Source organism: Gigantopelta aegis, chromosome 3 (genome assembly GCF_016097555.1).
Source record: "Gigantopelta aegis isolate Gae_Host chromosome 3, Gae_host_genome, whole genome shotgun sequence".
Classification (NCBI taxonomy): Eukaryota; Metazoa; Mollusca; class Gastropoda; order Neomphalida; family Peltospiridae; genus Gigantopelta; species Gigantopelta aegis.
In genome coordinates this window covers 2773975-2790981 of record NC_054701.1, presented here as the reverse complement: position 1 = coordinate 2790981, position 17007 = coordinate 2773975, and the positions used below count along the sequence as shown (strand labels likewise).

Genomic DNA, 17007 nt, shown 5'->3' with positions numbered 1-17007 from the left:
TTGATTTATAAACAAGTTTATTAATATGTTTGTACACATATAATATCAATCAGCAGTCACTCCAAAACTATGTAGCATTCATAAATATGTAATAAAAATATTCAAGCAAAACGTGTAATAAATAATATATATATATCAATCTTTTTTTTATCTTTTTTTTTTTTACCTTTCATCCGTGTGACTACCTGATTAATTTTCTACTATTTCTGAGACATTTATCCTCAATGTGTTGGACATCAATAATCATATTCACACTGGTTACCTAGCAACAATTCTAAACTGAAAGACTCAATTTTATACAATTTCTGCTTCCTTAAATCAGTAAACTAGTTTCTCATAAAAGGTTCTGTTCCATATTCCATATTTAAAAATTGGCCATACAAAATCCTGTGGCCAGACACCATTGACAAATTTGTTGTTTTAGATGAAATGCAATAAAAAATATTGTTGGATAAATTTACTTTATGTTTGAACTATATTTGAGTAAAGCATAAAATTATATCTTTTGGTCAGCTCGGGTGAAAGAGAATTGTACATTTTTCAACTATTGCCCCAAGACAATGTAATGTTTTCAGATTTTGCTTATACATGCATATTGAATCACATTAATATAATAATAATAATTTAATAATAATTTATGAATATTAGATTACATTAAAATAATAATAATAATAATTTTACATTAACAATCACAGTCAGAACAATATAATTATTGGCAGAATAAAACATGAATAAAACTCACAAAAATAATTTTTAAAGTAGCAAAAATACATTATAAAAATTAAAATCTTCTCAAATATAAAGATATACACATGTATGTCAAAGAACTGTGTCCAAGTTTATACATTGTTATTAACCACTAAGGTACAGTGTAATCAAGCTTACCATAAAATATTTTGCACATCAATTGCCTGTATACAAAGGACATTGGGAAATGTTCCTTCAATAACTATTTTACTGGTCAATTTAACATGTCTACAAACACTGGTATAATACTTTCAGTACGGGTATCATATAGAATACTAAATGGTTTTCAGTATAATTCAATGTTAAGGAAATTAATATTTTAGGACATTACAAGTTAAAGTGCATAAAATATTTTACAGTTGTTTTTTTAAATTTCGTAACCCTATTTTGGAAGTTTTTCAAGAATATCATCAGATTTGGGCTACATGTATGACAGAGATTCTGAATGCCCTGGTAACCTGGGTGAGACTGTCTTCACACACAAACCGTGATAAATGTAGATGGTGTGTTTAATACTGGTATTTATTTCTCAGAGCAGTACTCACCACACAGCACAACTTTATTCCTTGTCAGCACATACACTCAACTTTATTCCTTGTCAGCACATACTCGACTTATTCCTTGTCAGCACATACTCGACTTATTCCTTGTCAGCACATACTCAACTTATTCCTTGTCAACACATACTCAACTTATTCCTTGTCAGCACATACACTCAACTTTATTCCTTGTCAGCACATACTCGACTTATTCCTTGTCAGCACATACTCAACTTATTCCTTGTCAGCACATACTCAACTTATTCCTTGTCAGCACATACTCAACTTTATTCCTTGTCAGCACATACTCGACTTATTCCTTGTCAGCACATACTCAACTTATTCCTTGTCAACACATACTCAACTTATTCCTTGTCAGCACATACTCAACTTTATTCCTTGTCAGCACATACTCGACTTATTCCTTGTCAGCACATACTCAACTTATTCCTTGTCAACACATACTCAACTTATTCCTTGTCAACACATACTCAACTTATTCCTTGTCAACACACACCTGACTTTATTCCTTGTCAACACATACACTTGACTTTATTCCTTGTCAACATATATACTTCACTAGTTTTTAACCCTTTACCTCACAAATCTTATTAGATGCATCATATTCCTTAATGTATACCGGTAGATCAACCACTGAGAACGGTTTTCAACTCTGGTTTTGAAATTTATGTAAGTTACAGGCAATATGTAAAATGAGACAACTGGACTTTTTGGGGTATATCTATATCTTGATAATAATCTTGGGGTATATCTGTATCTCAATAACAATCTTGGGGTGTATCTGTATCTCGATAACAATCTTGGGTGTATCTGTATCTCGATAATCTTGGGGTGTATCTGTATCTCGATAATAAACTTGGGGTATATCTGTATCTCGATGTCTGAAGTGAAACGTCACATCAGCTGTTGGATCTCTCATTCAGCTTAACTCAACACACTGTTTCCATTTTAATTTTTTTTTTAAATCATAAAATGTTTTTGTCTTTTTAAAGATTTAATTTGAATGTCCCATTAATACCCATCACTGTGAAGGAATAATCTCTCGTGGGGATGTGTGGAGAAACAGCCTGCAGTCTATCGAAATACTATCATACAAGTCTTAACAGTGTGTAAAAATACTGCCATGAAATGTCTGCAGACTTAAAAAAAAACCCAAAACCCCCAACTAATTCATGAAAAATCTGCCTTGTCAAAATATTACCACAAAAGGTGAAGACAATCTGTAGAAAAATATGACTGAAAAGTCTAATAAATGCGTAAAAATATCTCCATGAAACGTTTGCAGATGATGTGTCAAAATGTTATCATGAAGTCTACAGACTGTCAAACTATTACCAAGGAAGGTATGTAGACTGTATCAAAATATTACTGCAAAAAGTCTGTTGATCTGCAAATTGTGCCGTTGATTGTCTCATTTTATACAATGCCTGTAACACGTACATGCACCTCAAGAGTGTAAAATGCGTTCAACACATTACAAGTCTTTTTATCGGGTGAAATAATAAAGCAGGTTATTTTCCTTCTTGACATTTTTCTCAATTCACATATACAGTATATATCTACTCCTATCACAGATTATGCAAAGTAAAACAACAACACAGAAAAGTAATAAATAATAACAAAAATATAAGCACATTTGGCAGATCATAAAATATGTATAATTATTTGTATACATGTATATGATAAAATTAACAAATGAAAGTAATATACACCATGCCCATTTATATACACTTAATACTAATTTGTCACAACAAAGTCGCATCTTGTCATAATAGGGAATATATGTCACCAACTCCCCATAGCCTAATTATTATTATTAAATTCATATAAAATTAATATATTAATATATTTTTGACACACGTGTACATAAATACATCTGATTATTAGTCATGGATAGACGAATACTATGAAGAAGAAATACAAAGATTTCTGAGAAGAAAGAAGAGATCACATAATTGGTCTTGAATATAAACTATTTGAAATGCTTGAACAGTCTAGATACATTTTGGCACTAATAAATATCTACTCATGGTAAATAAAATGCACAATTGCACATAATACAGTTCAAATGATATCAGTATATAGTATGTTTTGCACTCTTTGTTCATTTTCTACTTTTGGTTTACTGCATATATTTAGTTAAACATTGTTAACTACAGTTTAAAACCAGCATAAACTATATTAAAGGTACAATGTTAAAAGTAACCAATATATACTGCAGGTCAGAAAATATTTCTAAAGACTCTTTAAGAATCATAAATAAAACTAAAAATATGTAAATGTATAATAATGTACACATTACAAATATAACATATATAATCTACTAGACAACCTCTTATAAACCTAAACTGAAATGTTTATCAAAGACAAGAAAATTGAGCCATCAAATGTTTACTGACAATTTATGATACTGGTACTTCATGGTACACTTATTATATAATAACTTTACGGTTTTAGCCTAACAAAATATTCAATACATTAAGCTGCTTCAGTGTTGAATAATATCTTTACTGCTGTAAATCTTGCTCAAAGTTTTCCATGGTTGCATTGGTTTTTTTTTAAATGTCTGTATACTGGTTATGTTCTTTTAGGAATTAATAGACCCCAAGGCAGCTCTATGATCATACAATATTATGAGATTTCAAAGAGTACATCATCAGTTTTCATTCCTTATTATTCCCATGGCTACTTAATTCAAAACAGGATTATTGCTGAATATTAAACTCTGTACCATTTCATATAAAGTTTATGTCCCATATACAATAAGTTTCATTTGGCATGAGAAATACAAATTATTTGATTCAGGACATAAACATGATATGAAATGGGAGCTTGTTTAGTGTCCTATACTTATGCCATACCATTGTATTAAAAATAATAAGAAATGGTAGCTTGTTTAGTATCCTATACTTATGTCATACCACCGTTATAACATTTTATATTACAGGGATACATTTGCTACATAACATATATAAAGAACATTTGACTTGACTTACATTAGCTGCAGATGGTATTACACATGTATTAACATACTTTACCAAACTAAATATTAAATTAATTCTTTGTTGATTGTTTTATATATATAGTAACGATATTAGTATAAACCCCACATGACAATTCAGTGAAAAACTTGTGTAAATGTTTTGTCATCCAAACTATTTGATAAAAGGAGAAACTCCAGTTTAAAACAAGTTTGTGTAAATGTTCTGTAATCCAGATTGTTTCATGATGCCACCCCCCCCACCAAAAATCTGAAAATTCAGTTCAGAAGATTATGCAAATATCTTGTAATCCAAACAGTTTTATAAAAAAGCATCTAAGAATCTAACAATTACGACATCACTATCAACTAGAATAGGTTTGGGTGTCTCTTTTTAAAAAACCCCAACAAAACTTTACACGATTCCACTGTTTACACTGATTGTCACGACTTGCATAACGAGTTTAAAGAAAGGCGAGAGCACCGATAGTCCAGGCATTGCGTTGGTCACCTGTGTTTGGCACGCGAGACGATCGACAGTGGGTTGGTCTTCATGGATGTGTCGATGTACACAACGTTGTGCTGGGCTTTCTGCTGGGTGTCGAAGCACGGGTGGAGGCGGCGGCCAATGAAGCGGCTGGCGTACCTGGGCAGGTGTTTTGTCACCACTGAAACGGGACCAATACGTTTTCTCATTCCCCCATCCTTGTAATCGAGTATGATGCTATCCAGTTTACAAGCGGGATCAGGGGAGTTAAGCAGGATTGCGATCGCCTGGCGGCGCTCACGAGCAGACGTTTGTCTAGCGTCTTGCATCCTGCGTCGCGGACCAGTTTGTTGGAGCTGAGCACTGCGAGCTCGAGACATCAACGTGATGCTGCTGTTTGTAGACTTACAACTGGGGTTGGTGAAACCACTGTTTGTAGACTTACAACTGGGGTTGGTGAAGCCATTGTTTATACACTTACAACTGGGGTTGGTGAAGCCGTTGTTTGTGCACTTACAACTGGGGTTAGTGAAGCCGTTGTTTGTAGACTTACAACTGGGGTTGGTGAAGCCGTTGTTTATAGACTTACAACTGGGGTTGGTGAAGCCACTGTTCGTAGACTTACAACTGGGGTTGGTGAAGCCATTGTTTGTACACTTACAACTGGGGTTGGTGAAGCCGCTGTTTGTACACTTACAACTGGGGTTGGTGAAGGCGCTGTTTGTACACTTACAACTGGGGTTGGTGAAGGCGCTGTTTGTACACTTACAACTGGGGTTGGTACCAATGAGGCGCAAGTCCATGCCACTCCCACAATGACTGTAAGTCTTGTTCCACAAGCCCGTGGTTAGTAACGGCACTACACGCCCTGTTAATAGACGGGAAAAGCACGGGGTTAGAATTAGTACAACACACACTGACAAGCAAAGCATGCACCGGGTACTAGAGGTCAACAACAATGTGCGTGAAATTAAGTTGGTCACAGTTAAACATTTTAAAGGTGCTATGTCATAGTTGCAATAATGGCAGTTCCCGCCAAAAATATTTAAACATTTTTGCTTTGAATTTTTTTTTATACCTTCAGCTATATGCCTATAAAAAGTTACAACCAAATAATTCCATTTATCCTATAACTTACCCATGATATCCATGTTATAATTTACTTTATTAACCCGGTTAATAACGATATGCAAATTTACAAGGTCTCTAGGTAATGTGTTGCTGTGGATGGGCCATTTGCTTATAAGCCAACAAGACCCGTGTACCTGAGCTTAACGTTTTCAAAGATTTATTTAAAATGCGTGATGTCAAACTAATCTGTGCTAATCGTGATGACGTCATATTATCGATGGCAGCGACTTTTGTACTGTGATTTACTAAAAAATTAATTAGAATGTTATTTTAGAAGTGTTATAGGATAAATAGAATTCGCTACTCGTGTTTTTTAATATGAAAATATCAACCTCGTCTAGTTAATCAGTATTTGTTTCGGCAGAGTCTCAACAAATACCGATTAACATAGACTCGGTTGATATTTTACATATTAAAAAATACTCGTGACGAATCCTCTATTTACTATTAAAAAATAATGTATTTTAGGAGGGAATCTTCAGCGTGTCACACACATTAACTAATGACATCACTGTTTTATACATACACATTCAACACACTAAATTGTGTTTTCAGAATTCTTTGAAGACAACTGACAAAGAAATAAAGATGGTGACCATGCTATATTTAGCCACAAATTATTTGGGAAACCCCTTTTGTCTTCCAGTACAAGACTTTTAAAAATTATTATTGTTGAGTTAATCATGGAAAGATTATGCATGGGATTGATTAATTTGTAGTTATTTATTACAAATAAATGTGAAAATAACTAAATATTGTTTCAACCTTGACATAGGACCTTTAAATCATTGTGTTGTACATGATGTACCAAGATACCTGAATTGCTGACATGTATAATTTATACAATGGTTATCACTTACCACTGGAATGAGTACAAAACCAGAATTCTGAATTAATTTATTAGTGCAATTAAACTTTTTTTTAAATCCACTATAAGTAATTATTTTATTAAAATCTAAATTTTGAAATAGAACATCCTATGATTACCATGCCAATTTTATCTCACAACCTTCAATAGACAGAATCTCTCAAAACACATTTAAGGATTGTCTGTTGTTTCTTTTACGTTCACTGGGGTATGAACAAACAAAATCATCCGCAAACTGGGAATCGTCAAAGCCGTTCTCACATAAATTTACGGATAATTTTTTTTTCATACCCAGATGAACGTAAAAGAAATAACAGACAATACTTATAATTAAATTTGAATCATACAGGTTAATAATAACACTAAAACGTCATACTTTATTTTGAATTATGTTTTATGCATAAACTATAACGCTCAATAAGACAACTTGCCCATATAAAATGACGTCATCAGATATGATGTTCCCTGACAACGTAATTTTTACGTTCATCGAAAAATAAACAACCTCCCGTTGCTACGGCTGGACCAATGGGATGACCTTACATTGCAATGAATGTAACAGCATTTTATTATAAATCAAGTAAAACAAGAGGCATTTTTCAATGATAATGAAACACCATTCATAAAATAGCTGATTAATATCAATTAATTATTAACAAATTAACTACTGTAGAGACAACAGATGAAAAGAAACTTGGATAACAACAGAAAATATCAATGTTTGACAATCAATATTTCCATACTAGGAATCACCACTAATGTTAGTAGTACCGTTAATATATTATAGCAGAAACATGGTAATACAACATACATTGGTACAGCAAGTCACTTACTACTGTCTGAAAGGAAAAGTAAAACAGAAATGATAGAAAAAGTACAGTAACGTCCTCTAAGGTGAAGAAATGCAAGAATCTGTTAGTGGGTGCATAAATGGTTAATTAAATTTGCATTAACTATTAACTATGCTACATGGTGAAGCTATTAATGGGAGGGAAGCTGACACATTCTATACACCACATGAACAAGCATGTTGTTGTTAACCCATCATTGCGTGATGATGTGCAGAAGTGACAGCTTGCAGTACAGCGCTATTAGTTTGACGTCACAAATAGATTCAGTCTATGACGTCATTCAAGAACAGACCCGCTAAAGGTTAATGTCAAAGAATTTGTTAATATTATAGCTGAACATGAATGGCAAAATTATGTATACATGAAAAATGCTAATGTGAAGGAATCTGGCATGCTAAATAAAGGAGTTATGAATGTGAAGGAATCCAATATTAACTAAATGGTCCTGTTAAAGCCTGGATACTGAAGCAGTACTGGATAAGACTAACAACATGTGAAGCAGTACTGGAGGAGACTAACAGCATATGAAGCAATACTGGATAAGACTAACAACATATGAAGCAGTACTGTAGGAGACTAACAACATGTGAAGCAGTACTGGAGGAGACTAACAACATGAAGCAGTACTGGAGGAGACTAACAACATGTGAAGCAGTACTGGAGACTAACAACATGTGAAGCAGTACTGGAGGAGACTAACAACATGTGAAGCAGTACTGGATGAGACTAACATGTGAAGCAGTACTGAAGGAGACTAACAACATATGAAGCAGTACTGGAGGAGACTAACAACATGTGAAGCAGTACTGGAGACTAACAACATATGAAGCAGTACTGGAGACTAACAACATATGAAGCAGTACTGGAGGAGACTAACAACATATGAAGCAGTAGTACAGGATAAGACTAACAACATATGAAGCAGTACTGGAGGAGACTAACAACATATGAAGCAGTAGTTCTAGATAAGACTAACAACATATGAAGCAGTACTGGAGGAGACTAACAACATGTGCAGCAGTACTGGAGGAGACTAAGAACATAAGAAGCAGTACTGGAGGAGACTAACAACATGTGTAGCAGTACTGGAGACTAACAACATATGAAGCAGTACTGGAGGAGACTAACAACATGTGTAGCAGTACTGGAGGAGACTAAGAACATATGAAGCAGTACTGGAGGAGACTAACAACATATGAAGCAGTACTGGATAAGACTAACATATGAAGCAGTACTGGAGGAGACTAACAACATGTGTAGCAGTACTGGAGGAGACTAAGAACATATGAAGCAGTACAGAAGGAGACTAACAACATGTGTAGCAGTACTGGAGGAGACTAACAACCACAGGGCAGATCTAAAAGGATAAGATGGTGATCTTTACATTAACACAACCATAGGTTCAGGTCTACAAGGATGAAGTGGAGATCTTTACATTAACACTACCACATGTCTAGTCAGGGGCAGGTCTATGTGGATGAGGTGGGGATCCTTACATTAACACAACCACATGGCTAGTCAGGGGCAGGTCTATGTGGATGAGGTGGGGAACTTTACATTAACACAACCACAGGGCAGGTCTATGCAGGTGAGATTGGGAGCTCTACACTAACACAACCACATGGTTAGTCAGGGGCAGGTCTATGAGGATGAGGTGGGGATCCTTACATTAACACAACCACCTCAGGGCTTCAAGAGGTCTCTTGTCAGAATTCAAGTCTGCTCCCATCTGAAATCCTGAACCTGCCATTGCTAGAGACTGCCCGGCGTGTTTGCAACTACATGTCTCACAAAACACATCAACGTTTATTATTTGGTAAACACAGGAGGGGAAAGCCCCCCTTTGCCAGTCTGGGACCGATTCTCTATTTCTGACACAATGTTTTTTTTTAAATGTGTCGACCAATCCTACATCTGTTATTCTTGTTGGTCCGAAGCTCCTGTCCGTTTCTATTACTGGAAGAAATTGCTATCCATTTATTGGTGTTTTTGCATGTTTATTTGTTTACATCAATCAACTGATGTGCAGTTTGATTATCAAAAGGCTTTAAACGGTCCCAAATTTAATACAAATTGGTCAGTTGCATGTCCCATAGTTTTGTTTCTCCATCAAAAGCCAGTGAATCAGAATATACTACTGACCGAGTGACAATTTTATTTTGGGTAAATCAATTTATTGATTTTAACAAAGTTCCTGTTAACTTTGGCCGCAGTCAGATTCATCTGGACTTTTGTTGGTCATCCACATCCATTTTCGCATAAGTTATCTATCGTCTGCCAAATGTGTCTGCCCTACAGATGAGTGTAAATGTGAGCAAGTGGGGGAAGACACATCTGTCAGCACCTATGGATTTCATGGCAATCAAATTTGACAGACACAGGACAATGTGTGTGGAAGGGGTGTCATGTGTGGATGCAAAAAGCCTGGGTAAAGTTGACTGTAGACTTCCTCTAAAACCAGGGTAAATTTCACTGTAGACTCCCCTCTAAAAAAAAACAAGGTAAATTTCACTGTAGACTCCCTTTAAAAAAACCCAGGGTAAATTTCACTGTAGACTCCCTCTTAAAAAAACCCAGGGTAAATTTCACTGTAGACTTCCTGTAAAAACAGGGTAAATTTCACTGAAGACTTCCTCTAAAAAAAACCAGGGTAAATTTCACTGTAGACTCCCTCTAAAAAAAACCAGGGTAAATTTCACTGTAGACTCCCCTCTAAAAAAAACCAGGGTAAATTTCACTGTAGACCTCCTCTAAAAAAACCCAGGGTACATTTCACTGTAGACTCTAAAAAACAGGTAAATTTCACTGTAAACTCTAAAAAACAGGTAAATTTCACTGTAAACTTCCTCTAAAAAACCCGGTAAATTTCACTGTAAACTCCCTCTCAAAAACCAGGGTAAATTTCACTGTAAACTTCCTCTCAAAAAACAGAATAAATTTCACTGTAAACTTCCTCTCAAAAACCAGGGTAAATTTCACTGTAAACTTCCTCTCAAAAACCAGGGTAAATTTCACCTCTCACAAATAGAAGTCTTCAGTTACTGGTATTTATAATATGCATTCCATCTCTGAGTCAGTAAATATGTTTTAATTTAAGTTTTTTTCTTTCTAAATATACCAACCAATAAAAATGAAAGGGAGTCTATAAAGAAAATGTTCACCATCCACAAAACTTCAAAGAACCAAAACATTACAAAAAAAGAAAGAAAAATAATACTTCAAAAAACAAAACATGAAAAAACTTAATAAATTGTAAACATTTCTTCTTCTTTTTTGTCACGAGGACATGAACAATTTGAAATGAGAAGTTGGATAACAGAAGACATTACCTAATAGAAAGCAATGAGATTGAGTTGCAAGCAGTGATTGTATGGAGAAACTGCATGAGTGACTATTGCAAGCAGTGATCATACGTTATCCATGCACAGGGACTGAAAGCGGACTGAGAATGCGTGGAACATTTAAAAACCAAAGTCACCTTGAGCCAATTTACGACTGAGCTACTCGTCCCTGGTGATTAACAATGAGCAATTTGACAATAGGAGCTTTTCGCAACACGACCACAGATGCCGATTTGGTCAGCGACAGGCTGACCTTCAGACGGGTGCGACGGGGTTTTCTCTGACGTTTCTTACCTTCGTAATGTAAAGTGAATGGAACATTATCAATAAATGAATGAATAAATGAATGTTTAATGGCCAACCAGCCAAAAACAAACCACACACACAAAATACTGGTTATTAATTAGGAGTGAAACACAGAATGAAAACATCTGTACAAATAATTCTATACATGCTTGTGCTGATTATTGATAGATTAAAATAATTAAGATGTAATTTAGATAATAAAGATGTACATTTTGTTAAATACAACAGTACATATATTATGTGTTGCTGCTTTATCAGTCTTGACTTCTTGTGAAATATTTTTAAAATCTTATTTTCAGTGTTTCAAAAATAGCTAAATTGTGATTAATATTTTAAAATACATGTCACTACATCTATGTTGCATGAAATAAGATTTGATGGATGAAATTTACAATGTACAAACATTAATGTCAAACACAGACTGCTCCACAGACATGTATACATACAAATACTAACCCCTCCCTCCCAAAACAACCATCAGTAAAAGATGAGAAACACCACTAGAGATGTGCAAAGTATGAATATTGGTCCACAATAATACACTGAATCTGTACAAACAAGCCAAGCACAAGAATTATTTCATAAACATTGTTTTCAAATTATGTATCTGTTCATAGAAAGCTGTATTAATTGAAGTAATTCATCCATAACAATTTTAAAATGTCTTCATATATCATAAGCATTTATAAATTAGACATAAACATATAAAATGGTACAATATAGTTTTATAACTTGTTTTTAAAAACAGTAATTCCTATTAATTTATTAAATTATTTTCATTTGTTAAGTAACATGTTAGTTATTACATTAGATATATAAAACACATTAAAAAAACCCAATACTAGTAGCAAAAATTTATAAATAATATACAAAATCAGTTCACAAATAATAGAGAAATCAAACACACACATATTTGACAAATAAATACTTTAACATCATATTAAAGAGTTAGCACTCGGCTGTCATGATTTCATATCAGTGGCTGGCAATCCAAACAAACTCTTGTCCAAACGAAGCCACCATGCAAGCACACAACAAATCACAAAATGTGTCATCATATCACACTAAACAAAAATCTGGGTCCGTGCATTTAGAGTCCAGACTCAAATCCTAATGACGTAACACGCATACAATTTGTATGGCGTTGTCATGACATTGGTGTCTCAGACTGTATTAGAGTTTTGAGTCTAGACTCTAACAGTTTTCTAAGCACCAGGCCAGGTCTCAGAGACCGTCCTAGATCAATGATATAACTACCCACTTTACATTACAGTGATTTCACATCATTTTATGACATAATTAAGCATCAACTTAAAAATATTTCAATCTAAGCAGAAAATAAAAATTTGTTATTGTATAATAAAGGTTGAACAAAGTGTAAAAATATGATGCTCTGTTTACCATCAAAATATATTTGTAAGCGCAGAACAAAAATCATCAAAGGGTGAGTTTCAATATTGAGGAGAGTCCGAGGTCAGTGTATTGTGACAACATTGACAGAGTAGACCGATATGAGCATGACACACAATAAATCATATTTTGATAGAAATTGTCAGAAAACAATACTCTATCCAGGGCAGAACATGATTATTACGAACTGCTTGATTTTAACTCTGTGGATGGGTATACTGGTACATACAAATGTACATCTTGTATACATGGGTATGGGTGATCTTCTCATGCAAATGATCCTATTTCATACTGATACCTTTCTATACAGTGTCAGTATGGAACACAATTATGGGACTACATGTGAAGACAGGGTATTTTCAGACTGCCAATTTAGCAGAATTCCACACTTCCATGAATCCCAAAAGTTAAAGATTTTGTCATGGAATCCCAAAATATCTGTATTATATAATGTTTACTTTTCTGGTGGAATACTAAACTACAAGAGAAGAAAATTCCTGAATTCAGTCTATTACTTGCAACTTGAATACAACCGTCTGTACTGATATAAACCTCTTCACAGGTCTTAACACATTTGTCAGCTTCTCTTGTGTATATTTAATAATGCATGATTTGGCTGTATTTTACGCTGACTTTACTACGAATCACAGCCAGTGCCACTGTTGGTACTGAAAGATTGGCAGTGGCAAGCGCTGGGCAACCCATCATCTGTTAGTACCTACAGCTGACTACAGACTAAAATAGCATTTTCCTATTCATATGTTGAGCACAGTCAAAACAGTCAAAAACTTATATAAACAGACTTCATGTGTTAGTATGTTAAAATCCTGATTATAAAGTAATTCAGACAATCTAGTGCCTTGTTAAATATACCATTTCTTCCCTTCCTTCCACAAAGTCTACCGTTTGAGTGGCATGCCGCATGCAGAACAGAAATCATATCAAGTGCCAGCAGAATACATTATCCCTGGCTCTGTAATGAGTGAGCTATAGGTGACCCATGTCCCAACTACTGCCCCATGACTGATATACATTATGTGGGATATGTCTCCCTGTCTATAACAAAGTGCATATAAAGGAACCCTTGCTGTTATTCAGTAAAAGCAGCCTCTATGGTGGCTGTCAGTTTCCTCTCTGACACTCTAGACCAAGTGACAAAACAACTGTATGTGTCTAACATACCTACCGGTAACTGCCTTTAAATTGCTGAGATATTATTTTTAATACAGTACTTTTCTCACGCACTGTAAATTATGTTTTATGTACACTGTATATAAAACATACAGTTTGTGAAACTCATGACAAACAATCCAAGTGTTTGACTGTGCCTGAGACAATGAATATGAAACAAGTTGAATCAAGTGACGGTAGGCCTAATACATGCACTACTAAAGTATTGTTATTCACCCTCTATTATAATGAAAACAGAAGCACAAAAGTAATTTAATATAAGACTGAAAAATGGGGGAAAAAAGAAAAAGTTATTTAGGTAATAAACTAAGAACAAAAAAGCGCAGAGATGCAACCCCCCACCCACAAAACAAAAAGTGTGTATCATTCTGATGTTTGTTCTATGGGTTACCATGCTACATTTGTACCTGTTTGTATGAATGCTTATGTTAGAGTACAACACGGTTAGTTCTAAAGGTTACTGGTGTCTTGCTGAAATGTTGCAATGCTAAATACAATCTATAGTAGGTGTAAAGTTCTGTAACAAACACTTCGAAAACTGATGGACTAAGCATAAAAAAGTGCAGAGATGCAACCCACCCTACCCAAATTCATTCCCTTTATTACAAAATTCTGGCCCCCAATATCCAACTTGTTTTAAAAATTAATATTTGTTTATCCCTATAAAGGGCAACAAATAGTAAATACAATACACAAATATATATATATATATATATATATTAATCAGTAATTGGGGAAATATGTTAATGAAGTAGGACTGTCCACGGTATACGGATCATGAGTACACGATCTAATAAATGGTGAAGTATTAATGGTGAGGTATCTCTAAAAAAACTTATTTTTATGTTAATTGGCACTGAATATGCTAGTTGAAAAATATCTTTTATTACTGTATATGGGCTTAAGACAAACAAAGAACAAAAAATATATAGTGAATTGCAGAAATAACTATAAAAAAATCAGACTCACAATGTGGGAATAAAAGAGGGAGATAACTATGATATAAATTACTGAAACGTCATACAATATTGGTTGGGAATTTCAAGTGCCATCTTTTACTGTTTTTGTCAGTGTTTATAAAATTAAGTAAGTTAAATTAGTCACATCCATAAATGTAAGTTCATATTTCACCCCAACACAGAAAATGACATTTGCTTAAAAAATGGAGACTGCATTTCAAATTTGATAGCAAAGTGTACACAGACTGATATATTCTTTAAAAATATTGACCCATTGGTCAGGCAGGTTACAAATATTTTGCAGAAATGTAGCTGTAAAATTCCGACAGTCAATATATAATCAAGGCTCGAACGTAATGACGGCACTGACAGCAATCGCTGTTGGATAAGTTATTGCCATTTATTAAAGGGATAAGTTTTTGTTTTTACATTTGTTGCAAATGTCACCAGTCTAATACTGCTGCAGGAAAGCTGAAAACTGCCGTTGGTGAGCATTTTGCCCAAGACAAAAACATTTCAAAACTGCTGTATTTCACAAATTCTTAAAGGTAGGGTCAACTAAAACAAGAGCCTTATGTGTTGGACCACCAACACATACTGACACTTTAGCAAATGAAAAACGCGTAATTTTAGAGTTAATAAAAAAACATGATTATTCCTGCTAACTGGGGGCAGCCATTTTGTTTCGTTTTTGTGACGTCCGGTGGGATAGCTTGGGGCGAAGTGACGTCAGCTCCTGACCATCTCCTGTATGTACAGTGTAAACAAAAGCAGTAATTTTCGACAAGGTGCTTCTCTTTGATCAACCTGACTTATAAAACAGCATAATGACGTAATAATATAATAAACTATTTAACTAAATATATTTCAAGTTGCATTAACGGAACAAAATGGGGTTATAGTATTTTTCTCTGTGTAATAATCCAAAGGAAAAATGTACACTATTACGCCTATTGATATGCTACGTTGGAGCAAAAACGACAACCCATGATACCCAAGTGGTAATTTTCTTTTCTTTGGGACTATGTAATTGGTCAGTTCTGTGGTTTAAGATGGAAAAGTCTACTTAATCAATAGTTTTACAGAACTATTTACAGTAATAAACCATGTCCATTACAATTTTAGGGGCGACAGGTAATATTCCACAATACCGGTATGTATTTTTGTGTCTAGACAGCGTCAATTAATTGGCTGGTCTTGTTACCAATCAAATACACACCTGCCAATCAGGAATCACAGGTAGAAGCAACTAACAGCATAGACTAATTAACTAAGAAAACACTCCGTGTATCATTTCAGTACGTAGGTTAATGCATGGGCAAAACATTGTTAATTGTTTCGACTTGTTGTGTAGCCACTTTGACAATGGTATTTTATTTTGTATTGAAAAATAATATATATAGTGCTGGATATATTGCTGGCTTACTGGGATGTGTATTATTACAGAACATTGCAATGTATGACTATTTATCATCCCGCAGAAACCAGGTAGATTGTGTTTCTCTAGTTCTAAGGCTCATTCCTGACGTGACTCGTTAAGTATTACGTAACCACCAGCTCGCCAGAGGGCGTACTCACTGAGATGGTACAAAATGGCTGCGCCCGTTATATATAATAGTCGTCACATTTAACCGTTTTAATAATTAACTATACGATTATATGTGTTGATATTAAGCAATAATGTGCATTATATATTGTTAAATATGCATACTAAGATTATCGTATATTTATGTGTATTGATATTTAAAGTATTAAAAAACTTGATCAGCCCAAAAATTAAATGGAAGACAAAAAAAAGCTAGACTTGATTAATAAGAAAAGCACCCAAACTGTGATATATACAACCCAGAATATGTTTCCCTTACCCATTTCACCTGCAGTCCATTGCCAGGGCGTTAAACTGGAATATCCTGTTAAACCAGAATAAAACTGCTATATTCCAAACACAAAATGTAATGTTTTTATAACAATACAGAGCTTAAATTTGCACTCTACCTGAATAAAGCTAATAATCTGCACTCTATCTGAATAAAGCTGATAATATGCACTCTACCTGAATAAAGCTGATAATTTGCACTCTACCTGAATAAAGCTGATAATTTGCACTCTACCTGAATAAAGCTGATAATTTGCACTCTACCTGAATAAAGCTGATAATTTGCACTCTACCTGAATA

The 17007-nt window shown here is 34.4% G+C and overlaps 1 protein-coding gene across 10 annotated transcripts in view; it reads right to left on the bottom strand.

The window, feature by feature from the left end:
* Positions 1-17007, bottom strand: part of LOC121367386 (protein monoglycylase TTLL8-like) — a 79982-nt gene continuing 62975 nt past the window's right edge. For 5 of the 10 annotated variants that reach the window (XM_041491531.1, XM_041491533.1, XM_041491532.1 and 2 more), the window contains one exon: positions 1-5642. In XM_041491531.1, coding sequence (XP_041347465.1) covers positions 4795-5642 — 848 coding nt within the window. In that variant the 3' untranslated portion in view covers positions 1-4794. Of the gene's footprint in view, positions 5643-11102; positions 11260-16696; positions 16742-17007 lie in introns of all 10 variants that reach the window. The other 5 variants (XM_041491537.1, XM_041491536.1, XM_041491535.1 and 2 more) reach the window with 5 other exon arrangements.